We start from the raw sequence: 27,055 nt of genomic DNA, 5'->3' as shown, positions 1-27,055 counted from the left end.
GCTGCACAGGCTGACTCCCAAATCCTCCGCTTACTCTGTGACCTTGAAGAAGATACTGAAGCTTTCCATGCTCTGGTGCCTCGTCTGCAAACTGAGGCTCTAACACTGAATTGTCTTAAGGACCGAGGACAAGTATCTGCAGAGCCCCTGGCATGTGCCTGCTAGCTCCGTTGCTAGCCCTGAAATGCTGGGCAAGTTATCTGAACTATATGCCCTAGCTTCTTCAAAATGCTCACCTCGTTACATCCTTAAGAGAACTGAATGAATAAGATACATGTAAACTCCTCCAGTAATATCTAGTATAATATCTTAGTTATGATTATTGATATTTTATTACCACAAATCTACCCCCTGGGGTATAATGGAACAATCTTTGCATTTCAATTGATGCTCTCACATTCAAAGGAAAAAGTCATCAGTTAGGAAATCAAAAACTTTAATTAAGAAGATTTAGGAAAATTGATTAACCTCTCCAGGCCATGGGGCTTTTCATCAATAAAGTTACATCCTTCAGAACCTTCCTGATAAACTCCATCCCTGGCAGGTAGAGTCAGGAGTGACCATGACACATGGTCCCTGAAGCAACACACCTTGATTTGACCTTGGTCAGTGCGTCTCCAGTTTGGCTGTGAGTTCTGTGAAAACTAGGCGTGGCTCTCACCTATGTATCCACTAAGGTGTCCCACGTAAATGCCTGTTGAATAAGTAAAGTCCAAGTGTTTCCCTGAGATTCAGTTAATTCCCTGAATTTGGAAGTCATCTCATTCTTACTATACCCGCCTTAGGACTACAGAGTCAGCTTCTAGGAAGAATGAGCTTCTTTATTTTAGGGATTTAATGTCAATGACCTCCAAGTTGCAAGCTGTTGCAGTGCATTTGAAAATTAATTTGACTTGAATGACACAAGGAAACGTGTCTGCGTCCCAAATCAGGTTCTGCATTTCTGTATATTATAATGATAATTAATGCCATAATGGAGACTTGGGGGTGGGGTTTTTGTTCTTGTTCAAAAAGAGAATTTGGAAAATTACAGAAACAGATTAGGACCATAAGGCTCCAGTTGTTCTCAATTCATGGGCATTTATTCAAATACCTGAAAAGGTAGGAATGAAATCTTGATGCACAAAACTCAAATTATTTCCACTCCAGTATAGTGAGGTTTCCTTGTGATCCCAAGTCATGACTGTAGAATACAAAAGCAATACAGTATGTGATTATCTCTTAAATTCAAAAAAGGTTCCTAAAACTCAGACAGGTTTTAAAAGACAAAGCCCTTGATATCCAAGAAACCAGTTTCAGAAATATGAAAAAATTAGCTAAGATTTATTGGCCAGAATTAGAATCCTTGACACAGGACCTATTCTACCTTATTTTGGTGAGACTCTGTGAATGTTGCTTATGGAATAGATGTGGCTTGGGATATCCCCCAAGGGTTCATACATTAGAAGCTTAGTCTTCAGAATAGTGAGACAGGAAGTAATGGAGCCACTGAGAAAAAGAACCTGGTGGGGATTAATTACATCATTGTGGGTACTGCCTTTGAAAGGCATTAGGGTAGTTCTCATGAGACTTGGTTAGTTCCCACAGAAATAAGAGTTGTTATTTAATAGATAGATAGATAGATAGATAGATAGATAGATAGATAGATAGATAGATAGATAGATAGATAGATAGATAGATAGATGAATAGATAGATAGATAGATAGATAGATAGATAGATAGATAGATAGATAGATAGATAGATAGATAGATAGATAGATAGATAGATAGATAGATAACAGCTAGGAGTGGAGACAGGAAGATACTGAATTTGGATTGAGCCTGGACAATATAGCAAGTTCAAGAACAACTGAACTAAATAATTAGATCCTGTCTCAAGCATAAATAAATGGATAATGTTAAATAAATTTTACTAAGAATTCTTATGAAGGAGTAATGCTGGCCCCTCATCCAGCTGCCATGCAATTTTCACCATGTGATCTCTCATATTACATGCATTATAGCCCAAAGCCATCAGCCACACAGTGACCCAAACAAGGCCCTCACCAGAAGTTAATGGGGCCCTGACCCTTTTCTTTTCTTTGTATATTGTCCATCTTCAGTTAATTTATTACAGCAACAGAAAACAAACAAACGTAGGCATCTTCATGATAGCGTACACTTGGAAGATGCTCCAGGGAGAGGCTATCTTCTAGATGAATGTCTCTTAAAAATGAAACTTAATTATGAAGAGGGGAAATAAAGGAGGCTGGGGTGGAGGCTAGATAAAAAGAAATGCATCCTGAGAGTTGCCTCATGGGATGGCGTCCACAAATCTGTATAGACCCAAAAGTCACTGCTTGGTTTCACCCTGACAGAGGAACTCTACAGCAGAACTCATGGCCTTTCCCAGCCTCTAAATTCTGTGTAGGGCAGAGGGAAGCAAGAATAATGTCTATGGTGGCGATTCAGCAAGCCCACATCCGGTTCTCAAAGCTATCTCCATTGAGGAAAAAAGTGGAAGGCTTGACCTGCCATTGACCTAACCTCATCGACAACATCATTGAACTGGATGAATATGTGGGAAGTATCTCACATACCTCAGAGATAACATGACTAAAAGCCCAGATTCCCCACCAACCTGGATTCTAATTCTAGCTCCATCCTAACCAGCTCCATCAACTTGGACATAAGGCTTAACCTCTACCTCCGCTTTTGATTCTTCATATCTTGTATGATATCCTCAATAAATGTTATTATATTTATTATTGAAATGCAGAGTATCTGATCACTAAAGACTCCAAGAATGTAGTTGAATCCTCACTGCTGGTGAAGAAAATCCCATTTTGTAAGACACACTTTCACAAGTAGAAATGCAATCTATGGCTGTTTATGACTTAGTTCCAGCCCAGGTAAGCATCTGTTTCCTGTCTTCACTTGGGGATGTATTAATTACTTCTCTCATTATGACCAAAGATCTAACAGGGATCGACCTAACGGAAGAAGGGCTTATTTGGGCTTATAGTGTAAGAAAGGATACAGTCAGTCATGGGGAGGAAGGCATATCAGTGGGAGCATAAAGTGACTGGTCACATGGTGTCTGTAGTCAGGAAACAGAGAGTAGACAGGACATGGGGCCAAGCTATAAAACTTCACAGTTTCGCTGCAGTGGTCCACTTCCTCCAGCAAGGATCCACCTGTTAAAGGTCCTGCAACCTTGCAAAACAGCACCATCAGCTAGGAGCCACATGTTCAAGCACGTGAACCTATGGGGGACATTTCATATTCAAAGCACAGTGAAAGCTAAACAGAAGCTATGGGATTCCCCTTGTTTCTTTTTCAACTGAATAGGCACTCTCTACAATGGGCAGAGGCCAAGAAGCATCTCATGTGAAAGTAACAAGCAGTTTTCACAGGTCAGTAAAGCAGACTTAAACTGCTGTTGTCTTTATCCAAGGAAGTGCTATTACCTAGAGATGGGAATGTACAGAAAGGAAGAAAGTGTAGGAAGCAGATTCTGCCACTTAGTAAGATCGTGATGAAAACATTTGAACATGCTATTAATCTTCATTCAAAATAACTTTCAGTCTCATTAAGAAGCCATTTCTGACGGACCTGAATGAGTGATGGCCAGGTATAAGTAAATCGTGAGCATGGGCGAGCATTGAGGGCATGAGCTCAGCCAAGCACCTACATCCTACTGCTATTACTTCCAGAATCGAATCGTGCTGCTGCTTGGGCAGTTTCCAGCTGAAGACAAAAGGCAGACGACGTAGAAAAATGACTTCCACAACTCTCCTCAGGGTGGAAGGACTAGTAAAAATCCTAAGAATGGCAAGAACCAAATCGCATCTCCTTTTCAAGCAAAAAGAGTGTTTGCATTTTCCCGCTGGGTAGAAAACACTCTGATTTTTGGTAATGTCCTTTGCTCCTCTTTTTTGGTTGCTCAGAGGAGAAGCCCTCTCCCTCCAAAACGAAGCATCTTAGAGAAGTAAAATTCTAACAGAGGCTTTGATCCTGGACAGTCTGAAGCCTGCGTGGAGTTGGAAGGGGCGTGTCTGCAGGTGACAGAGGCATCAAGCTCAGTCACAGTTTCAGAGCCACGAAAGAGGACTTAGACAGAGGGTTGGAATGGTACTCCGTGATAAAGACACTTAAATGGGATTTAACGGTTTGTTCTCTTTCAAATTACTAAACATTAAGTTTAAATGTTTTCATATAAATATTAAATTATATGTATATAGCTGAATTGCAAAGCTGTACTCACCACTCAGTTTCACAAGGAAAATGAGGCTTTCTTTTCCTGCACTCATTTATCCCCCCTCCAAGGTTGCGCTCTACTGAGGAACAGGGAAAAGCAAACTTGCCAATTAATACTGTCTCAAGCTCTGCTTCTTAAACTGTGTCTTTTGGCCATTTATTCTGTTTAAAGATAGAATTCTACTTGTAGTTTCTCTCCGCAAATGGCGTGTGGTGATAGGAAAGAGGGTCTCTGACCCATGCATCTTCTCTGTGTTTTCCTCTGTTCCTGTCTAGACCTATGGTCTTCTGAACACCACTGGTCCCCTCTGGCCTTTCGGGAAACTGTAATTATTTCCTTCTAGATTATTCCCTTCTAGAGAGAGCTCTACCTCTCATTACAGACCTGGCCATCCCCAGGATCAAGCCACTATGGCCCCAACACATTGGCCACCCAAGTACCACGCCAGTCTAGCAGGCCCTCCTGGCTGCGGAGGAGGAAAGAGTCTCCACTACCATTGCTTCCCCATTCCCACCTTCCCCTCCCGGGGAAAAAATAATTTCCTGTCACAGCTGCACTCTTTTGTCTCACCACAACCGGTTTCTACCAGCTGAAGCTGTTAAATGACTGTGACCTTCGGCAACACAGCCACCGCTACACATCCAAAGCTGATAAACAATGAAGAACTTGGAGTGACCCCCGTTCGTCAGACCCTTCCTGAACCCAGCTCTCCTGATCAATGAGCAATGGACTTCTTTTAATCAAGCACATACAGACGGATGGACGCATTCTGGCTTTCCACAGTGAAAACTTTCCATCACGAATTAGCATAAGTATCATGAACCTCCCTCCTCCTTCTCTGGTGCATAAAGCATCCTGTCAGTCCCTCACGGGAAGATGTGTTCAGAGCTGTGTGTCCTGCTGTAGACTTAAGGAAGCTCAGCACACGCTTGCCTTGTTGAACACTGTAGTCATTGGTTTCCTGTGAATGCCTGAACAGAGGGGGGGGACTGGAGCATGGAGGACCCCGCCTTCTTCTTGGGTCTTCAGGGTCCTCCACTGACGTACTCTCTTTCATTGGGTAGGACATTCCCTGGGTTGTTGCTCCCAGGGGACCAATGCCTTTGGCCGAGCAAGGTGGCAGATTGGATACCGGGAAAATTGGCTTTGCAATTAAGACACATCTTGAGAAGTATTTTAAAATTATCATTCCCACCAGACACATACATCAAAAAACGACACAAAAAATCTGGCAGGCAAAAGTTGAAGTCCCGTATTTTGCTTATTAGCTATACACTAATAATTTGAAGCACAAAGTTCTTAGCATGAACCTTCCAGATTTCTAGGACTTTCATTTAATTCTAGCACTTTCCCTGTAAGGTATATATTATTATCATCACCATCATTTTATAAATGAGAAAACTGGAACACAGGACAAAGAAGCAACCTTGTCCATGGTTACAAGGTGAACTGTGCATGGGCAGGGTTCAAGTCTAGACAGTTTGGTGCCTGGGATACTCACACATGATTGCTAGGGTACTGGAGCTAGGTGTCAACATGCCCAACCTAGGAAACAGCACATAGTGAGGGTTTTCGGGGTACAAAATGGTTATGTAGATAGTTTCTAATTTCAACTAAGATGAAAAGAATAGGAAACAGAATATGCCACATTCATCTAGCAAAGTGACTAGTTGGTTAGGGGATCTTTTGTCCGTGTTCCTTAAATTGGAAAAAAAAAAAAAAAAAAAAAAACTGATAGCATTAGAGTAGACCTGAAAGTTAAGAGGACCAGTCTTTGATTCTCCATTAACAAAGGGCTCTTTCTAGCTATTCACACCTGATCACACAATGGAACCATTATTAGAAAGACTTCAGGGAAGACATCATCAGTGTATTTTTTTTCCCTCTGCAGAAACCAGCTAGAAACAAGCATTTGCTATAAAATTATCTGGATTTAATCGCTATCAACATCAGAACCATAGTACATTAAAGTACAAAACTTTTATGTACAATTACACATACAAAAAAAATGTTCTTTGTGAAGAGCAATTTTAAGCAAATCTGACAAACAGCAAGAATCATTCCTATTTGAGGTTTGAAAGGAAAAAATGGAAATTTCCAAGATTTCTCCCTCCTCCGTTAGGCCCCAGTGACCCTCAGAACATCAATTTGCAAAGGCCTGAGGTAGGAAGGCAGGTATTAACAATATGAGACACTCATTTCTCCCCTCTTATGGAAAGGATGACGTTTTTAGGAAACGTTTTCCATTATTTATTATACTGATGTTCCATCCATCTGCATCATTAGGTTCAGTAGTTACCATGACAATATGATGCCTACAGCAATCTAACTTGATAGCCAGATGTCAGAATGTGAAAAAATAGGACCAGCTAAGAAAGTGAGAGAAATATAATTAGTCTGAACCACACAGAAAATGTGCTCAAAACTAGGACCAGGAGGAAAATTGCTGAAATGTCATTGAAGAAGGAATCACTGAAGGGCAGCAATAATCAAATTCAATGTAAAAACTTTGCTAACAAGAGCCATAAACTGGTCTTTAAGCAAGTCTCAGTCAAAGCTATTCTGGGATGTTGCTCCAAGCCCCTGCTCCACAGCCCAGTGGTGTCCTTTAGGTTCTTGCCATGGGATTCTCAGAGCCCTCATCTTCCTGAGATTCTCAAGCTTCTGCCTCAAGTGCTGCTGCCATGACCCTCTACTGAGGACACTATCCCCTCCTCCTCCATCTGGTGAGATCATTCCCACCACTCTAAGGCTAAGCTGAAGACTAGATTAAGCTGTGTCTAGGGAGACCCTGCCCTTTATCTCCAGCTACCCCTTGCGCAGTGGTTCACAGCAAGTGCCTGAATACGACGAGGTGAGTGGGGTACTGAGAAGAAGGAAGCAAGAGAAAAGCTGTGCTCCTGGAGATGAACCCAGGATGGGCAGGTGGTCATTTTCATGCCCCCAGGATGGGCAGGTGGTCCTGAGCCTGGGATAGGTAGATGGTCTCTCTCATGAGACTTGGACAGACGGTCATTCTCATGAGCCCTGGATGAGTAGGTGGTCACTCTCATGAGCCTGGGACAGATGGTCACTCTCAGCATGGCTGGGTTGGATAGCGGCGCTGGGCTAGGCGGTTTGGCCGGTTCAGGCTAGTCGCTGTGGAAAGCTGGAAAAGAAGAGACACTTTCAAGCATGGCCCCACCAGGCAACTAGTATGTTGAGCAAGAGCACCCACTTCAGATGTAGGTAGCTTCCCAACACGGTATCCTAATGACCAGCCTTCACCTCTGAACAATGGTGACAGGAAGTTTGATTTCATAAAGAGCCGAGGCCAAAGAATGGATCTGCAGAGTCATCCTGGGTCACTGAGGAGCAGAGAGTATGGCTTCTCTCAAAGTTTTCAGGAATCCCCTCACCTCAAGACAGGAGAAGGCACACACACCAGAGCATCAGCACTGTGTCTCTCATATCTCAGGACCAATGACAGGTCAAGAATGATGTCCAGAGGTGTGACATTTCTTGAGCTTTTCTAGGTACTATATTACATACATATTATATCTGAGATAACTTCTGCTGGCTCCATTTTACTGATGTAGAAACAGAGACTTAGGAGAGTCTCAACAATTGCCCAGGAACTCACATTCAGTGGGTGGGAAACTGGAAGTGTATCCCACCCTCCTTACTCTATAACCTGGCCTCCTAACTCCTCCCCATAAGGATGGTCCTTACCTGAGGGACCTGAGATGGATTGTAGAGAGGAACAGCACCTTGCAAAGTGGGTGGAGGAGGCAGAGCACCTGGCTGGGAGTAGAACTCAGAAGAAACACCCTGTGGCTGCAAACAACAGAGAAGCTGATCTGTGGCTGCTTCCTGGTACGTTAAACCCTTCCACAGGAACCAATGTTGACCAACAGAAGGGTTTCCTACGAAACTCAAGTGGTCACAACCAATGCCAGGACCCGGGATGACCGTACAGAGACAGGCACTTTTAGACCCAAAAAGGATAGGAAGAAAAAGTCACAATAAATTATATCGGATCATTAAAATCACTATCAAAACTCTTCAGAAGGCCTCAGATACTACAAGAGTACTCCAACCAGGCTTCAAGAAATAGAAACATTTTCCTAGCAATAGTCATGAAATCCCTAGCTATATAGACAATTTGTGAAGAATTTATGATAGCTCTAGCCAAGTGCACATGAGTGAACTCCGCCTCTCAGGAAGGCAGGAGAAGAGGCCGGTCCCTGCACTCTGTGCGAGCTACACAGGCTGAAGTGTAACACTTCAAAACCACATACAATAGAGCCCCAGTGTCTCAGCATGAAAGAGAATCCTTAAAGAAGCTGCATAGGTTCCCCACCCACCCACCCAACATGTGCAGTGTCCTGACAAAAGGAGGAGAGTTAACACAACACATATAGAGGAAAGACCCAATGAAGACACAGGTGGAAAGCCTGCAAGACACAGAGAAAGCCCTAGAAGACATCAGAGCAGCCAGCAGCACCTTGGCCATGCACTTCTGTGCCCCAGACTTGTGAGAAACTATCCTGCCATTGTCTCGACCCTCCAGCTGAGGTACTACGTAGGCAGCTGGAGCAAAGTCAAACAGAAGTTGTCTCCATATCCTGTGAAGTCATCCTTTACCGGGGTGCTCCTCCAGGCTGCTGAAGACATTCAGTCCTCACCCATACACAGGTGTCATCTGGAGTCCTAGGCCCCAACCCATAGCCTGCTCACCTGTGGCCCAGAGAAGCCTCCACCCCCAATGCCTTCAGATGTTCCGCAGCTGTTTGAGGCTCCAAGCAGATTGCTCCCACCTAGGAAGCAAGGAGTCAAAGCTGTTTCACATACTCAGAACCAAGGGGTCCCCACACCCAAGAGAGTACCCTCCATCTAGGAGCACCAACAGCACCAGAGATGACCCAAAAGATGGGGCTGGCAGTACCTATGCCTCTGGAGGAGGAGCTGGCATCCGATACAGATGGAAATGTGAGTGGAGGTGTTGGTGAGAGGCCCAGGCCGCTATGGTGAGGAGGTGATGTGCCAGGAGACTCCTGCTTGGTGGAAAAGAGGCGGGAAAGATGGCATCACTGCTCAGTAAATCCATGCCAACCTACATGTGTTCTGGCATCCAGAGGGATGATCTCCACATGGGCAACTCCCCACAAACACCATTTCCTTCTGTGAAGCCTCCGCTAAGCATGTGGGTTGGCTTCCTGTTGCCGGGGCTCTGAAGTAAAAATTCTCCATCTTAATTTTCTAATGTTTCTGCTCACTTTCTCTCTCTCTCTCTCTCTCTCTCTCTCTCTCTCTCTCTCTCTCTCTCTCTCTCTCTCTCTCTCTCTCCAGTGTGCATGTGTATGTATGTATGTATGTATGTGTGTATGTGTTGCTTTTTTTTTAAATGGGGTCAAATTATATAGCCCAAGCTGGCCTACAACTCACAGCAGTCCTCCTGTCTCAGCATCCCAAATGCTGTGATTACAGGCACGAGACACCATGTCTGACTTCCAAGGCTTGTCTCACTCTGCCTTTTGCTTTTAAACACAGATTTGTTTCCTGTGGTCTCCTTTCTTTCAGCCCAAGGTAGAGTGTGATGCCAGGGCTGTGATGTGTTTGGCTTTCCTCTGGGGTCCACGGGAAGGGGCTGCCAGCCCATCTGCGGAGGTTACCTCTGAGTCTGAGCTGTCCGAGGAGTCTTCATCTCCAGAGGGGGACTCACTGTTGGCAGGCTTTGATCGAAACCAGCTGAACCAGCCAAATCCAGAGCTCTGAAGGGCAAGGGGAATTGTTAAGGCCAGTGGACTTGTTTCTCTCACCAACTGTGAGAGCTGCCAGCCGGGCATGAGATGAGTGTGAGGGGCCCCGGGGCTCTGATCCACTGTTTGAAACAGGGATGAAGGGGGAGATATAGAAAAGAACAAGTCCTCCACCTTTGTATTCTCTTTCCCATCCCCTGGCTTTCCTCTCTGCGAAGCATCTTGGTGAGATGGTTCGTCCGACCCATCCGAAGACCCGCCCTCGTCTTCCTTGGCTGAAACGGTGGAATCTTCAGAAAACCTTCGGGGCCCGGGAGCCAGTGGTGCCTGAGATAAAATAAAACAACAGCAGAGATTCACATGGGGCTTAACAGATTGCAGAGCACATTTCCATATGACTTCTCACTCCGAACCCAGGGCGAGGCTCGGGAGATGCTTCCTGCTGGGGAGAGAGCAGGCTTACCCATGGAAATGCCTCATCACAGGTGAGAGGACAAGCCAGGACCCACCTAGTCTTCAACTCCTCCCTAACACTGGGGGTTCTTAGTCTCCAGAACTGGAAGCTACTGCTGAAGATGAAAAGGTTCTGGCAGCACCTCTGAGAGACGCTCCAACTCCAAAGCCAGAGAACTTAGCAGCCAGTGCATCTAACCTTGGAGCTTATATCCTAACAGGCTCTCCCAAGAATAGCTGAACATATATACCAGAAGGGAGCCAAATACACCCACACCCCCTGCCTACTAACTTTCCCTTATCGTGGTAAAATATGCATAGCCCATACAGCTCACTTTAACCACTTCTAACACGGTGGCATTAAGTATATCCACAGTGCTGTCCATCCCCAGCATTTCTCATCGTCCCACCAGAGACACTACCTCCCTACTCCCCTTTCCCATACCCCGGTCACCTTTGCCCCGTTCTCTTCTGTCTCATTGAGTTTGCCTACACTGGGTACCTCGCTTGAGTGTAAGAATGCAACATATTGCTCTTGATACTGTGTGTTTTCATTTTGTACTCTCAATAGAACATAAGTAACAAAAGAAAAACTTTACAAAATACTACAGCAAAATAGAGGAAAGGCTTCATTTTTTAAATTGGGGGGGGGGGTATAAGTCTTCAGTATACCAGACACTGTTCTAAGTGCTTTCCATATCATGACCCACTGAATCCTCACAACGGTACGGTGAAAAATGCACTAATACGATCATCTAGTTTCAAATATGAGAAAGCCAGTGTGTGGCAAGGCCCCAAGACACACAGCTAGTAAAATGCAGGGAAGGAACTCTAACCTGGTTTTCTCCTCCTAAGAATCTCTTCTGATTCGGGAAGTCAAAACACAGGCAAGAGCCCATATTCTAGGGTGGCGACGATCTGTGTTATATAAAAGTGAAATAAAGGAGGCGGGGGACAGGAAAAGTACAGGAGAAAAGGAGGGGTTGGGAAGGGGAAGACAGAAAAGGAAGGATTTCCCCTCCCTTGTGCAAATCCAAGTGTGTCCGTGCAGGGCTTCCTCTACAGTGACACTTGTGCCCTAGTGCCTGGCTCATTTCCACTTTGCACCCTGATCTCTGCTCAAAAACTTCCTCAGAGGCACGGCCCTGAGCCATCTACGCTACCCATTGCATAGTGGTGTTCATCTCTAGTTACCCCCACCAGACGGCAGAGCATCAGGCTGGCTGCATCCGGCCACTGGTGCATGCCCAGCCCCACCACAGTGCCTGGCACACTTAAGAGTCTGGCAGACATTTGCAAAGGAATGGAATACTTTCACACAATGGATCTTGCCATACCCTTTCTGAGACTATACTTATGAATGATAGAAAAAAATCTTATACAGTGTTAAGAACAAGTAGGAAAAAAATACACCTGTTTTAACCATTAAAAAGCATGTGTGTATATATATTTATTAATATACATATATGTACATATATACACATACATGGGAAAATAATAGAAGAACCTAAACATTTACTGCAGAATTCTGAGTAGTATTTATTTGGTTCTTCATTTTAATTTTTCTATAACAGTAGTGTACTATTTTTTCTGCAAAAGACGAGTAAAGTATAATTTTTTAAAGATTCATAGCCCTGGGGCTAGAGAGATTGCTCAGTGGTTAAGAGCACTGGCTGGTCTTCCAAAAGTCCTGGGTTCAATTCCCAGTACCTACATGGCGGCTCACAATCATCTATAACTCCAGTTCCAGGATATCTGGCTCTTTCTTCTGGCTTCTGAGAGCAGGGCACACACATGGTACACAGACATACATGCAGGCAAAACACACATACACACACACACACACACACACACACACACAAATAAATACATCTAAATTTAAATAACAAAAGATCCGTAGTCCATTACTTCATAAGAAAACTACATAATGTCATCATTTAACCAATGCAAAGTGGCAAAACATCTCATTTGGCACCCGCATTGAGTACTGTGCAGTCTGTCAGCAACTAGGTAGAATGACTGGGCAGCTAGGAGAAAAGAGATAAGCAAGTGCTCTCACTACTACCATAGAAATCTGACACAAACCAAGGTGCATGTTAAAATAAACACCAATAGTGTTTCCTCAACACAGAAGAGGGGTGCAAAAAAACAGAGATCCACCCATCAGCCATCTCTACTGCTCTATCCCCCAGTGACCCTGGTTGGGGGACAGGTGGGACTAAGCATACACAAGAATAAGTCTCCTTTCCAACTCTCAGAAACAAGAAATGATTTGCACAGGGTAGAAGAAAGAGTTCCCAACGCCAGAGAGGAGCCTGTGTGCGGCTGAGGAACCAGGGGCCAGCAGCAAAAGGCAGATGCATCAGAGTAGTCAGCAGCAGCTCTGCTCCCTGTCTGCTCACCTGAGGACTGGAAACTACTTCTAGATCATCAGGAACTTGCAGGGGTTCTTGAGGCGCTGTGGTCTCTCCTGGAGCACCAAAGAAAAATGAAGACGAGGACCTCAATTTGTGCTCTCCCTGCCCATTTTGAAGAAAGGAAATGGGGACCCAGTGGCCTAAGTGCCAAAAGTTTATACCACAAGCCGGTCGCCGGAAATGCAAAATCTACTTGTTCAGTGCCACTCGATTCAAGACACTTCATGACACACTGCTCAACCCAACACCACCTGCTGAACACCAAGGTTGTTCCTTAGGTGTGGAAGGAATCACAGCAGCGTGGAGGTAGATCTCGGGGACTGTCCCCTACCTCCCTTCCATGTGGGTCTCTATCTTGACCAAAGCTTTATGTTGAAGAGCTGAGACCTGATCCTCCTCTGTGATCCCCAGAACCTCCCTTGCATCACTCAAATCCGTTCCCCCCACATGTAGCCTTCTTCTCCCCAAGGTCTGGTAGGCCCGAAGAAATGTGGAACCAGACTAGAAATATGGTCCTGTTAATAAGCTCTTGGGTAGAGAGTGACATCAGAAAGAAGCCCTTTGACCACTGTGCATGGGACACAGGTGGCATTTTGTCACTCTGCTCTGCAGCCTCTGCATTTCAAACTACATACTCCAAGGAAAAGACAGAGTAGTGATGTCTGTCCTGTAGTGGGTAGCCATTCCAGCTTGGATCTGGAAGTTCCAACCCCCATTGAGACTTTGGCAACTGTCACGCCTACGAGGCGGGGCGAGGGGAGGTGCTAGAAACCCGAGAGCTGGATGGGCGAGTGCTCTCTCTGGGCGCGCTCTCTGCGCCTGGACCCTGGATGGTGGAGATTGACTGTGCAGAGCTCCAGAGAACACCGCTGGATTGCGATACAGCTTCCCCAGACCCCCGCCACCTATCCATTCCTTCATTTGTAAGTCATCCACTAAATAAATCTTCCTTTTAACTACGTGGAGTGGCCTTTATAATTTTCTCCAATACTGTCCTATTCCGCTCTGCTTGTCCCAATAGAGAGGTATATGGACTAGAAGAGAACACGCTCCTTGGGGCTAACAAGAGCAGACCAAGAGTGTATCCCCATGTGCCTTTATCAGTTCCAAGCCCCCTTGCCCCAGGAGGTCCCTGTGCCTCCCTCACTTGCTTCTTTACCACCAAGACTCCACCCTCCAAGGTGCCCAGCCTGGCTGGCAGGTCTTACCAAGGGAAGGATGCATCCGCAGCATTTCCTCCCCAACTCTTCCTCCAGGAGCCCCTGGTACTGCCACACTGCCGCCGCCACTGGTCGCTGGCAAGTGGGTTGCAGGAACCGAGTAAAGAGGCACTGGGGTCCCCGTGTACCTTGAACCATCTCTCTCTGGGTAGGCATCTCGCTGCAGAGGGAAAGGCTGCTGTGGGATGGGCTGGGTCAGGCCTGTCTGCTCAGGTGTTGGCCATGGAGATGAGCGATACCCAGGGTCTCCTGAGTAGCTTTGATATCCCGAAAGATCCTGGTAGGGAATGTCTAAGGAAGAAGATGTAGGAGTTACAGACAAATCATTCTTAAGCATTCCTGCTCTTGTCTTCTCTAGAAAGCAATCACACGGACTGGGCTGCTCCGTGTGGCTTCCTAACGACAGCAAGCAAAGTGCTGATGAGCAGTAACACCTCTCCCTGCTGTCTTCAGAATGATGCCCTCAGTTCTTGGATGACCTCTGAGCCTTTCTCCTATGGGTCGAGAGGCCAGAAATAACATCCAATTGAACACTAACCCTTTTAATGTTTGGATGTTTACATGCTTTCCGGAAAGGGGGCCTCATTAGACTTTAAAGGCTAACAGTTAAAAAAAAAAAAATCAAATGACGCTCTAGAAATGATGGCTTTACTTGTAAAGATTCAGAGTCTGTTTGCCCTGGAAGGGGCCTTGCTGATATGATTGACTATGGTGTGGCTGTGAGAAGCACTTGATCCAAGAGCACAGGGATGCTGTGAGCTACCAGCCTTCATGCTCCAGGGCGGCAAGAACGTCATCATGTAGAGACACTCAGCCACGTTCTCACAAAGCCAAGAAACAGAAGCCAAAGCCTCCCTACATTCCACCCATCCAGGAAGGAAGTACAAAAGCCTGGAAGGCAAGAGACAAGGGCCCTTGTCTGAACTTGGCCACCAGGGGGATGACTTCAGGGAAATGTATGGAGTTAATTTGGAATATAACTTCTGCTGACCAGACACTTAGAGGCATTCTGAGGGAGGAATAAAGAGGCTGAGAAAACACTTTGAAACGTATATGGCCAAATGATAGCTCAAAATCGTCACACTTCCAATGTCTAGAACACTATTATAAAATATTAATAATGTATCCTCTCTGGCCTTAAGAAATGTATCTAGCGGGGAGCAAGATATTCACACAGGTGAAACAATTAGCTAGCAATAAAAAAAACATGAGATAGTCAAGTATTTGAAAACCTAGCCTGCAAAGCAGAAACTCTCATGCTACAGGAATTCAGATGTGTCCAGGTCTGTGAGGCCAGCAAGGGCCAATCAAAATGGGCAGTCTGGATCAATGGGCATCAATGGGTGCAATTTCCAGACAAAGAAGACACCAAGGAAGGGGAAGTGTGGGTGTGGCTGAAAGTGTTTTAATCACATTAGGGTAGTCAGGTCTTCACCTCGAGTACCTGTTGTTCCTCTGGTTCCATGAATATCTGGGTGGGTAGCATCGGGATCTCCAGGGTCTCCTGTTTTATTTTGCTGTTTAAAATGAAGTAAAAATCCTTTTAAACAGTATAAAGGAAAATAAGAGCCGAAGACAAGGCAATGGGGACATTTAGTCAATAAGAAATGTCCCGAGGCAATGACCAGCCAAGGGAACTCCACTGAACTGCCCAGCGCCCAGAGACCATGTTTCTCAGGTCTCCCTGCTCTGCTCAGGGCAGGCCAGGAGGGCCCCAGCCAGTGTCCCCAGCCCGCCCAGAGCACGGGGCCAAAGGAAAGAACTATGCTGTGGGCTTCAGAGTTTGCTACCCGGGGAAGGTGAAAAGGCAGTGTACATTTAAAAATCCACTTTGTCCTGTCTTCAGAGCAGAGTGGAAGAAAGAAAACGGGGGAAGGCCCTGCTCCAATTACTCTTCTGATTATGGCCAGCAGCTTTTGCAATTGTCAGAACAAAAAGGAAAGGCCCGGAAGTCTTTTAAGCAATTGCCCTACATTACATGAAAGTGACACGGGTCCACTGTGATCCATTGTCCCTAACAGAGATGGGGAAGCTTTGATGGTGGCGAAACGTTCCTCTGGGACCTCAGAGAAAGGGTGGCGAGAGTGGTTGGGAAGAGCGCCCCCCTGTGGCCCTAGGCAGGCACAGGAAAATGTTTGCATGTGGCCAAAGAGCTGTGAACAGAATGCTCTGAATGCCAGCATTGGGGACTCTGACCATGCCTCGGAAGTGATGGGAGAAGCCCAGGATGGGGGGGGGGGGGGGGGCGGGGCTGAGCACTTCTACGTCCACTCTACGTCTGAGAAACACGGGGTACCCAGTGCCCCTGGTACCACCGTACTCACCTCCAGTGCCTTGTGCTGCCTCCGCAGTTGCACTAGCCAATCTGGTTCCAGGTCCCTGTCCCCATGGCGTCTTTCTAAAACCAGAGGATCTGACAGCTTCAGTTTCTCTGCAAGCTGAGCCGAGTTTCCAGGCGGGTCAGGGGTAGACAGGGAGAGAGGACAAGAAGAGAGAGAAATGGGGCACGTGGAAAGACAGCAGGGAAAGAGGCGGTAAGACGGAGGGAGACGGAGTCGTAATTCACTCGCACACCACATTAAAAAGAAAAATCGAGAAATAACAAATTCAGCCCCATCTCCTCCCAAAATTGCAGCATAAATAAATAAGCAACCCATTTTGGCATTATTTCCCCCAAATATGAGGGGGAAAAATAGCTCTTCAGCTTTTGTGGCTCTGCAAAGCTGTCGTCTTCTCTGCAAGAAGCTTCTAGAATAGGCATGGGGGGGGGGGGGACACGACACCGGGACCTTGTTCACGCTAATTCTGATTCCTATCTGTGTGGGGGCTCAGATCTACATGGCTAACAACCTGATGCTGCTTTCTGATTCAAGGTGTCATTATGTTCTGTATCTGGAAACTTCTAATCACCCATCCTGGACCATCAACCCTCCAACAGAAATGTCAGAGTATTGGGGGGGGCAGTGGAGGGGGGGGTCTCTGCTGCACAGATTTTATTGGTTGTAGAATCCAAACACTTGGGCCTCGGGTAAGGCGACACACAAATTGAAGTTCACACTGTCTTTCGCTCTCTAGCTAATGGAGTTTTTTTCCTTGAGTTAATTGAAACAACTATTATTTGCTTGATTGTTGTTTTCTTCCCAAGGAACTACGGGTTGGTATGTTTTTGTTTTCTTTTTTAAATGTGTCCCACACGTGATAAAATATTCTATGCATTTAAAAGTATTTTAATAAGGATCATTTCCTGTTTTAATCACGAAAATCTATTTTCAAAGGCCCGCTTTTGTAATTAGAACAGCTCGCCACAGCTTGCTGTTGAACTGTACCAGGGAAGCAGACACATGGAACTTCTCAAGCAAAGCAACGCCCGCTTTCCAGCCCCCCAACCCCACTGCCCCCACCCAGCCAGTTGTTCTTTGTGGAGCCAGGCCTCCGCTTATCACATCGGGGCATGCAAACACCGTCAAAGACAGCTGTGCGCTCCAATTCTGCAGCGTGTTCAAAGAAGATGAAACGTGGAGTCTAAGCCCCTCTACAATGTCTTCTCTGAACACTGAAGATAAAACTCCTGCAGAGACCCCTTTGAGACACTCACCTTGATGAGCTCCGCTAATAGCACAGGGTGACTGCCCCCTCCCTGGCTCAGGACAGCCTCACCAATGGCTTCACAGTAATGCAAAGCCTGGGATGCCAGGCCATAATCTGCCAGCCGGGAAGCATAAAGGAGCTTATACACCTGTGAAGAGGAACGGGGCCAGTGATGAGTCCATCCAGGCAGGAGAGAGGGAGAGAAATGTAGATAAGACTTCTTGGAAGTCAGCTGACTGCCAGCTTCCGCTCACTCTGGCATCCAAATAGCAAGGGCCCTGTGCCATTTGGGGCAATTTATCTGTGCATGGGCACAACTCCAAATCCAGCCTACATACAGTTCCTGCATTATGGAAAAAAGGATGGGTGGGGGGGATCACATCAACTCATCTTCCCAGGCTCCATTGGAAAGGCAGCCCTTTTATCCAACAGACCATCATATCAGGGAGTCTGGGCACGTGAAGTGCAACCCCAGGCACAAGGGTCCACATGAAGATACAACCTAGACCCTTTGAAGTCCAGAGGGAAGCACAGACAAGCTCAGGGGTGGGAAGGGGCTTTCACAGAAAGAGCTATAGGATGAGATCAAGTGTGATGGCTCTGGTGTCAAACAAAACCAATCCAATCCAAGCTCACACTAGGTGTGGAACATTTAATCTAGTTCCTTCGCCTCTCTGTGCCTCGGTTTCCCCATTATAGCATGGATAATACTACCTATTCCATTGGAGGCTATAAAGATAAAATGAGATGATTCACACAGCGTACTTAGAATAAATGGTGGGCACAAATGAGCTGGTAACATATAACCAAACCCTCTGAGCCTCAGTTACTTTTTTTGCGAAAGGGGAACCCCATAGGATTAGAAGCAATATTCAAGAAGCATAGTAGTACAATGTTGAGTGTGTGAAACAGTCAATAAAAATAGCTATGCTATGACTATCAGCCCAGAACAGTGCCAACACAGCATGTGGGTGGGATGAATAAAGAAGGAGAAGAAAAGAAACCAAAGTGCCTATGCAGGAGCTATGGAGAAGAGCAGTTAGGCAAGGAAAAACTCTCAAAGACGAGAGATTAAATGGGTTATTTATAGTACAGTGATTCATTCCCAAGGTTGCATGTGTTTTGTGTTGTATGTGTTGTTTATGTTGCTATCATACCTGAGTGCATTCTCAACACCAGGCACTGAAGGACATCCAGACATTAGAAAAGGTCCCTAGTGTTGCAAGATATTTGATTACACTGTGTAAGGATGTGTCACTGTGCTTGATTTAATAAAGAGCTAAATGACCAGTAGTCAGGCAGGGAGTCTAGGTGGGACTTCCGGGCAAAAAGGAACTGGGGATGAATCTGGGCATTCAAAGGAGATGCCAGGAGACACAGAACAAGTCAGAGGTACAGAATGAAAGAAAGGTAAAAAGCTATATGGTAGAATATAGATTTTAAAATATGGGTTAATTTAAGATATACGACCTAGTTGGGAACAAGTCTAAGCTACAGGCCGAACTTTCAGAATTAATAAGATGTCTCCATGTCATTATGTGGGAGGTGGCTGACAGGACAGAAAGACTCGTTGCTTATGGTGCCCAACATGGGGTATGTATTTCCACTTGAGAAAGAAAAGCTCCAAACACACAAACACAGAATCAGACTCGGCTTCCTAGTCCCACAGTCTCTCAGGCAGGCCATGACATACAAAGATGCGGCTCCCAGCTGCTGCTTGCAGGCTGGAGCCAGTTGCCAGTGCCATGCGCTAAGCTGAGCCCATGCAGCGACTGACATGGCAGTTTAAGGTTTGTCTCGCATGGTCAGAGAACACTGCAGGCACTTAGTAAAGCCAGGTCCAGACACAGAAAACCTCTAGAAAGGTAAAGTATGTTTAAAAATGTGCTTAGATGTTAAAGAAAGAAATGAAAATGGGAATAGACAGTCATTAAAAATAAACAATTTAAAAATAATAAAAGAAAGAAGTCTTTAAAGAAAAATAAAGTAACATAAAAAGAACAAGCCACGTAAAGATGGGAAATACACAAGGTGTCTGGATCCTGTATGGTGCTTTGTTAACTTTGAATTTTTAACTGCTAATGAACAAAAAACAGTAGCTGCTTAGAGACATGAGTTATGGCAACTGCTAAATTAAACCAACCTATGTATTTTAAGAATGTCTTAACTTCAAAATGGAAATCAAAAACTATGTTGTGCTAAGGAAGAAGTTTTGCTTTTGTTTCCATAGTAAAAAAGAAAAAAAGTTATGGTTCTCTTCAAAATTAATGAAATCAGATTTGATTGGGGGAAACCTCCTGAAAATCTTGGCTACAGACATAAAAAAAGAAACCAAGAAAGATTATAGGACAGGTGATATATATGCTGATCTCTCTACTATGGGAACAGCTCTGAGACTGGATGAAACATGATAAATCTTGTTGGCTACAGAGACAGAGTCCTCATGACTTACTATTATATGCCATCCTTTCATATGGCATGGATAGAGGTTTGGTTATACAATCCAAACAAACTTATAAAGTTGACAGATGTCTTTTAACTGCTCAAACAAAAAAGAATATCATCTTCGGCTGGCTTGTATACAACACACAGCCCATACTTTTGTTAATGTAAATAAGTATGTCACCTTTGAAAGTTTGTGTGTTTTCAGAGCAAGGGGACCAGACACAGGTGAAAATGGGTGGCCCAGGTGATCCAGCCTCTCAGATGCCTCTGTTGCAGTTTTCTGCAGAATCCTCAGAATTCTGCATTCAAAACAACTTTAAGGCTGCTGGCTGAGATGGTCCAGCCTCACAGACTATTCCGACCAGGACTTCAGATAAAGCTTTGCACTTTCCCATTGCACAGAGACTAAACAAGAAATGTTATAACTACTTTTCTTAGGACTTGACCATTATCTTAATTTTCTCAGGGTCCCCTGGTGATTCTGCTGGCCCCGGAAAACAGGAGACAGTCTAGAAGACACAATGTCCACATTCCCAAGAGGTGAGGTGAGTTGTTTTAGGTCATTCAGTGGGTTATGGATGTTTGTCATTATTTAGGGGGGTTGGTTACAAGTTGTTATTGGTCATGGTCAGGAGAAAAGTTGAGCAAAGAAGATTATTAGATTCAGGGATCTGTTTCTGAAGGGAAAAAGGGGGCGGATATAGTATAGAAATGATGGGATAAAAGGGTGAATTGTTCTTATTGTTTATAGTTTTACTGTGTTAGAGTTAAAATCTTTTCTTTTTATTTAGACAAAATGGGGGAAATGTTGCAAGATATTTGATTACACTGTGTAAAGATGTGTCACTGTGATTGGTTTAATGAAAAGCTAAATGGTCAATAGCCAGGCAGGGAGACTAGGTGGGACTTCTGGGCAAAGAGAGGAACTGGAATTGAATTTAGGCACACAAAGGAAATTCCAGGAGATGCCAGGAGATGCAAAACAAGTCGGAGGTACAGAATGAAAGAAAGGTAAAAAGCCATGTGGTAGAAATCAGATTTTAAAATGTGGATTAATTTAAGATATAAGAGCTCGTTGGGAACCAGCCTAAGCTATGGGCCAAGCTTTCAGAATCAGTAAGAAGTCTCGGTGTCATTATGTGGGAGCTGGCTGGTAGGACAGAGAAAGAGTCATTACCCTGGGCTGAAGGGGATACTCAAGGCAGAGAAGAAAGGGATCTGCCCATAAAAGGGAAAGAAAATACAGAATAGTGTCAAGTCAATGTGAGCTGGGGGCCTTGGAGCCAGTGCTGTGCCTGAAAGAGTCGGTTCCGAGCACAGAGACAAACAGCCTCAGTTTTAGGCCGCTTTACAGCACGGGCTCCACCCAAGGTCACCCTCCACACCAGCAAGAGAGATGAGAAAAGGCCACTAGGTGCCGGGTCCCAAACCATGGGGGATTAGCCTGGGTACCGATGCAACGCCTGCATCAGTCACTACGGACATGAGGAAGCAATGAGCTGCCCGGCAGAGGCTAAGAAAGAGAGCAGAGCCTCGCAGTGTGCTGCCGCTTTCTCAGCTTAAGCCCTGAGAGGGAAGAGAGAGTGGACCGGCCTAGGACAGAGCAGGAGGGAGGCTCCCAGGAAAAGAGGCTTAGCTGCCGGTTGCACAGGATGGCTGTGAGAGCTGAGGAGATGAAGGGAACTGTGGGAGAGAAGAGCCCAAGGCAGCAGAAGCAACCGGAAGGCAGGGGCAAAACTGTAGCAAGATTTCCATGTGCCCGGAGTGAGGCAAGAGCCCCCAGCAGAGAGCTCCGAAGGGTTTTGTTTCCATATTGTAAAACTCCGACCTTCCAGGTTCTCGGAGGTGGGGGGTGAAGGGTAAGGTGGGGTGGGGGTGGGGGTCCTAAGCCTTCCCACACTAATGCGGGAAAAATGTGGGAGATGACTTGGCCCGAGGTATCAGGTACCAAACGGCAAAGCTGAAAACCTGACTGCCCACAACTAAGCTGACGGTCCCCTCCGGGTTCAGTTACCTGGAAAGAAGGGATGAAGGACTTGGGGCGGCCCAGCATCTGGCAGTACTCGAAGATTTCTGTCCTCTGGATCGCCTCGATTGTAGCAAACTTCAAAAACTCCTGACTAAAACCGGGGAATAACAGTAACAGAGGTGAGATGGGAACGCCTCTCGCAAGCAGCTCCAAGAGAGGAAAGAGACTGGGGGCCCAAGGTGGATACACTTCCTCCTCGGCCTCCTTCCTCTTGGGTTTGGGGAACATTTGGAATGAGGAGCCTGCCTGTGGGAAGGAGGTTCTGCGCCTTCCTTAATAGAAGGCAGAACACTGCGATTCTCCCACTTCGACATCCTGAAAGCTAGCTAGCCTTCAGCCCTAAGCCTGCCGCACCCCCAAAAAAGGCAGATCAGCCCGAGCGCACCAGTGCGAAAGAGAAAGCCACAGGGTCCAGGAGCACCACAGACGGCCTGGCAGAGAATGGGGAAGACCACTGAGCCAGAAAAAAAAAAAAAAATGGCAGGTCTTGCACAGGAAGTTCATGTCGGCCAGTGAGGGTGAGAACTAGGGTGAATGCCATCTGAGGGGAAACATACACACACCCTCCCAGACTCCCCTCCACAGCTTACTAGGTGCCCGACATCTCAGTCACCAGAAATATTTTCAGAAGCTAACATATGTCCAGAAGCTTCCTCAGGACTCACAGACATAGAAGAGGAGACATATTGACTCCGGTACCTTTATGGTTCTATTTGGCCCAGATAGGCTTCCTTGAGAAGCTGACTGTGCTTTCTGAGACTAGGCTCTCAAGAGAAGGGTCTATGAAGTAGGCACATTGCTACAGTGAGTGGCAGAGGGCTGGGGACATCAATCACAAGTCTGGCTCCCGTAGCCCGTCAAGTTCAACCTCCTGGTGCACCAGTGATGCTACCTTAGATGGGGCTTTCCATTCCTCTGTCCCTTGCTGCATTTACCTTTCTTTTATATAGGGTAAATCTGTAACAAAGGAAACAGCGCAGAGGAGCTGATGGTGCCAGACGTGTTTCCTTTTTCTCTGTTGAGATAGCCCTGGCTGGCTGGCTAGCCTAGAACTCCCTGTTAGCCCAGGCTAGCACTGATCTTGCTACAATCCTCCTATCTATATCTCTCAACTACTGGAATTCCAGGAGCATAATACCATGACTGCTCAGAAATCCTAACTATTGAGGAGAAGGGGGTAGAAAGATCCAGAACAGTGAGGGCCACCCAGGGCAAGCGTGTCTGTTTCAGCTCATGCCTTCTCTAGGCCTCTGGGATTCTCTCAGCATAAAATCCTGAGGTATGGCTCCCATAAAACAGGTGACCAATGGGACAGGCTCCAAGGAGCTTGTGCCCCCACATTAATGTATTGAAGTAGTATGGAGGCCCCCAAAGAAAAGGCTCTCAGAACAGGCCCAGGGCTGCCCAAAAGAGACTGCTTGTAAACTTCTTTTCATTTTTCTTCCTGTACAATCTCTGGTTGTGGAGCTAGGCTGCCGCCCAGTGGCCAGAAGGGTACAATACACACCAGAGGCACCCGTTCAGGCCCTCTGGTGGTGTGCTGTGGCACCCTCTGGTCACCTTGCCTAGACCCCTGCTGAAGATCTAGAGGAGGAGCCAGCAGTCGCTGAAATTTACACAAGAAAATGAATAGCGATGCCATGAAAGCCAGCGAGGGCTGAAACAGCCCATGGAAAACATCTTTGCCATTTCCTTTCCCTTCAGAAGTCACACACCTGTGGTTACTGCCCAGCAAGGCCAGATGGTCTGTCTTCGAGGTGTAGTGGCCAAAGGGCACGCGAGCCATGATATAGCAGAAGTGGGCCGCCTCGACAAGCCCCTTCCCAGCTGCAGGAAGAGAACAAGAGCCCCGTCATGAAACGCACCCTGTGGGGCCCACCACCTGAGCAGGACAGAGAGCGATAACGAGTGAACTCCAGGGGCACAGTGCAGAGACCTCAGGAGGACAAGCCGGGGCAGTTCTCACAGCATAAGTCACAGACACTTCCATCTCACTCCCTCCCACATCAGCTTTTCTGGACCAAAGATACTGCGTTTCAGGTCTCATCGGGTGCTATTTCACATTCCCCTGATGGGGTTTTTTTTTTTCTTTAGGAATTTTCTAAGAGTCATGGTCCTTCCTGAGGCTGAGAAGTGAGAAGAGATGCCTATACCTAAGTAACGTGGAACATTAGAAATGGGTTTAATGCATCCTCGTGGGGCGTGACTTCTTCCTCTGCTGAAGTCAGACAGTGGAAGGCTTTTCCTGTGCTCAGAAAAATCCCGTCAATCACCAAGCTGTTCCTGATCTTTTTAATGTTCTTTGTACATTTCCCACTGCCTTAAAATTGAATTAAGTGGGTGTGACTGTTAATCTTCGTTGTCAACTTGAATAGAATTGGAATAACTTAGGAGACCCACCCTCTGGGCGTGCCCTTGTGGGTGTTCCCTGAGAGGTTTAACTGAGTAGGGAAGGCCCATTGGGAGTGTGGGAGGAGCCATCCTCTGAGCTAGGATCCCAGGGCTGAATGAAAAGAGAGGGAAGGAGGGAGCAGGCTGAACCCTGTCACTCATCTCTGCTTCCTGACAGTGAGCACTAGGCCTCTAGCCACAGCACACTCTGGCCACGAGAGGCTGTCTTCCCTATGACTGTGAACCAAAGTCATCCCGTCTTTGCTAAAGGTTGGGTGGGCTGTTTTGTCACAGCAATTACACATAGATGTAACTAATGCCATGGGTAGAGTACCCAACTCAGAGTCTGATATCCAGGAGACATGGATTGCCTTTTAGTCAGGCAGCTGGGTGATGGCCATCACTTGTCACAACCTTAGACATGGCTGCTTCCAATTCAGCAAAGCAATTGTTCACAGTGTTCCTCAAAGAACAACCATGATTTCTAAAAGATCTGCCCAGACCAAATTTTCGAAGTAGTGATCTGGAATGTGCTACAGCCATTAAGTGCTTGTAAGGCCATGTTCACAGGCAGATAATAGAAATAAAGGCAGAGTCACCAAGGGAGTTTAGACATTTCCCATCCAATGGCCTTGGGCCACTGACGGTCATGAGGCCACGGGAAGTGGCATGCCCCTGTGTTAGTTCCAGGTAAAGGAGTCTCACCTGTGACTAGAACATGCAGAGGGGCTGTACAGCAAAAGACAAAAGAAAGCTGCCAGTGGGAATTCTGGGAAACAGATGTGGAAAAACAAACCAAGCTGGCAAAGGGAATTCTGGGGAACAGAATTACACATAGATTTTTTTTTAACCTGCAGTTTCTTAACCAGGAGAACAGAGGCTCCAACAGAGCCTGAGAAGGCCGAGCCATGGACTCTGGCTCCCACAGAGTTAAGACTCTAGTGTCGTTGTTGGAAGCTGGCCTGGAGACGCCCTAGAGAAGGGGTGATGCTGGCTTCGGCTTACCCAGGGTATCCCCCATGCTGACAATCGCTCGCTGGTACAGCTCTGTGTCCCCAGCCTGATTTGACAGGATCACGGCCAAGTGGGGCCGCCAGTCTCCCCACAGCTTGTCTCCACAACACTGAAAAATAATAGTGATTTACAGTCATTTAGCACAGCCCAGGATGTAGGTAAAGAAGACTGCTGTTTGTATTTTGGTATGGAGTTCAGAGAGTGTCTGTTACACTGTCTGTGATGCTATTACTCATTGATGAAGAGTTCACTCTGTGTGAAATGGCAGGTGTGTAGCCCAGAACAAGTCGGTGGCACACACCTACAACCCAGCACTCAGGAGACTGAGAGGACATCGTGACTTTGAGACGTGCCTGGGCCACAGTGTGAGACCCTGTCTCCAAATAAAAATTTAAAAAGGGAAAATCATATATGTGTGTGTGTGTGTGTGTATGCACATACACACTTACACACACATACAGAGACACATAAACATACAAACACAGACTCACCCACAGACACAGAGACACACACACGCATACACAAACACACACAAACAATACACACTCACACAGACACACATATTCACACAGAGACACACACACAGATATATACACATACCCATACACACATAGACACACATATACAAAAACACACAGACACACATACCCACATACACATGTACACACAGAGAGAGACAGATACAAACATACTCATACACACACACACACACACACACACACACACACACACATATATATCACACACACATATATGTATATATGTGTATGTGTGTGTGTGTGTGTGTGTGTGTGTGTGTGTGTGTGTGTGTGTATAATTTATAAGGCTCTTGGGTGATAAATAAAATGACATCTTAACTAACTTTCAAGTTTTTTTCACTGTGCCTTCACTTAAAATATCTAGAAACAAACTCCTCCCTCACCCCCCAAAAAAATTTTCTCTAGTGCTTCAATGAGAAAAGGAAAAGTGAAAGATTGATCGCCCTTGTCTCATGAATAGAGAAGGCTAACCTGGCACATAAGTCTTGGACTCTGGGTTGCTCACTGTCTTAAGTGGCTAGTATTGCTTGGTCTTACAAGGCCCTCACACATGGCAACTTTTACAACACTGCTGTGAAATGTACTTTCTATTACCACTCAAGGAAGGAGGGAATCAAGCAAGCTTTCAATGTCCATTTATTTCCTCATCACCCATTCCCTAGTGATAATGCGGTGGCTAGGGACTCCACCAGGGGGCAAGAGAGAGCCAGCAGACCCATAGAACTCTCAAGAAGCCCCGCCATACATGGTGCTTTCCTTGTGTTCAGATTTCTCAGTTATCTCTTTGGTCTATTTATGGAGTTAGTTTTTATGTAAGGTGATAGACACTGGTCTAATTTCATTCTTCTGCATGTGGATAAATCAGTTTTCCCGGCATCATTTGTTGAAGATGCTTTCTTTCTTCCAGCTTATGTTTTTGGCATTTGCACTGAATATTAAGTGACTCTAGTTACAGGTCCTCATGTTTGGGCCTTGGAC

The 27,055-nt window shown here is 45.9% G+C and overlaps 1 protein-coding gene across 16 annotated transcripts in view; it reads right to left on the bottom strand.

Moving 5' to 3' along the window:
- Window positions 1-6,151: 6,151 nt before the first annotated feature.
- The window catches only part of Sec16b (SEC16 homolog B, endoplasmic reticulum export factor), a 42,439-nt gene continuing 21,535 nt past the window's right edge, over window positions 6,152-27,055 (bottom strand). For 11 of the 16 annotated variants that reach the window (XM_076547771.1, XM_076547778.1, XM_076547779.1 and 8 more), the window contains exons 13-26: window positions 25,530-25,647; window positions 23,849-23,960; window positions 22,119-22,224; window positions 17,667-17,807; window positions 16,396-16,509; window positions 15,507-15,588; window positions 14,060-14,362; window positions 12,837-12,904; window positions 10,156-10,308; window positions 9,895-9,993; window positions 9,168-9,279; window positions 8,960-9,039; window positions 7,952-8,056; window positions 6,152-7,388 (exon numbers count right to left, since the gene is read on the bottom strand). In XM_076547771.1, coding sequence (XP_076403886.1) covers window positions 7,317-7,388; window positions 7,952-8,056; window positions 8,960-9,039; window positions 9,168-9,279; window positions 9,895-9,993; window positions 10,156-10,308; window positions 12,837-12,904; window positions 14,060-14,362; window positions 15,507-15,588; window positions 16,396-16,509; window positions 17,667-17,807; window positions 22,119-22,224; window positions 23,849-23,960; window positions 25,530-25,647 — 1,665 coding nt within the window. In that variant the 3' untranslated portion in view covers window positions 6,152-7,316. The remainder of the gene's footprint in view (window positions 7,389-7,951; window positions 8,057-8,959; window positions 9,040-9,167; window positions 9,280-9,894; window positions 9,994-10,155; window positions 10,309-12,836; window positions 12,905-14,059; window positions 14,363-15,506; window positions 15,589-16,395; window positions 16,510-17,666; window positions 17,808-22,118; window positions 22,225-23,848; window positions 23,961-25,529; window positions 25,648-27,055) is intronic. The other 5 variants (XM_076547777.1, XM_076547774.1, XM_076547783.1 and 2 more) reach the window with 3 other exon arrangements.

Source organism: Peromyscus maniculatus, chromosome 11 (assembly GCF_049852395.1).
Source record: "Peromyscus maniculatus bairdii isolate BWxNUB_F1_BW_parent chromosome 11, HU_Pman_BW_mat_3.1, whole genome shotgun sequence".
NCBI classification, from domain to species: domain Eukaryota; kingdom Metazoa; phylum Chordata; class Mammalia; order Rodentia; family Cricetidae; genus Peromyscus; species Peromyscus maniculatus.
Note: the sequence above shows the minus strand (reverse complement) of the source record. Positions and strands in the feature narration are given on the sequence as shown.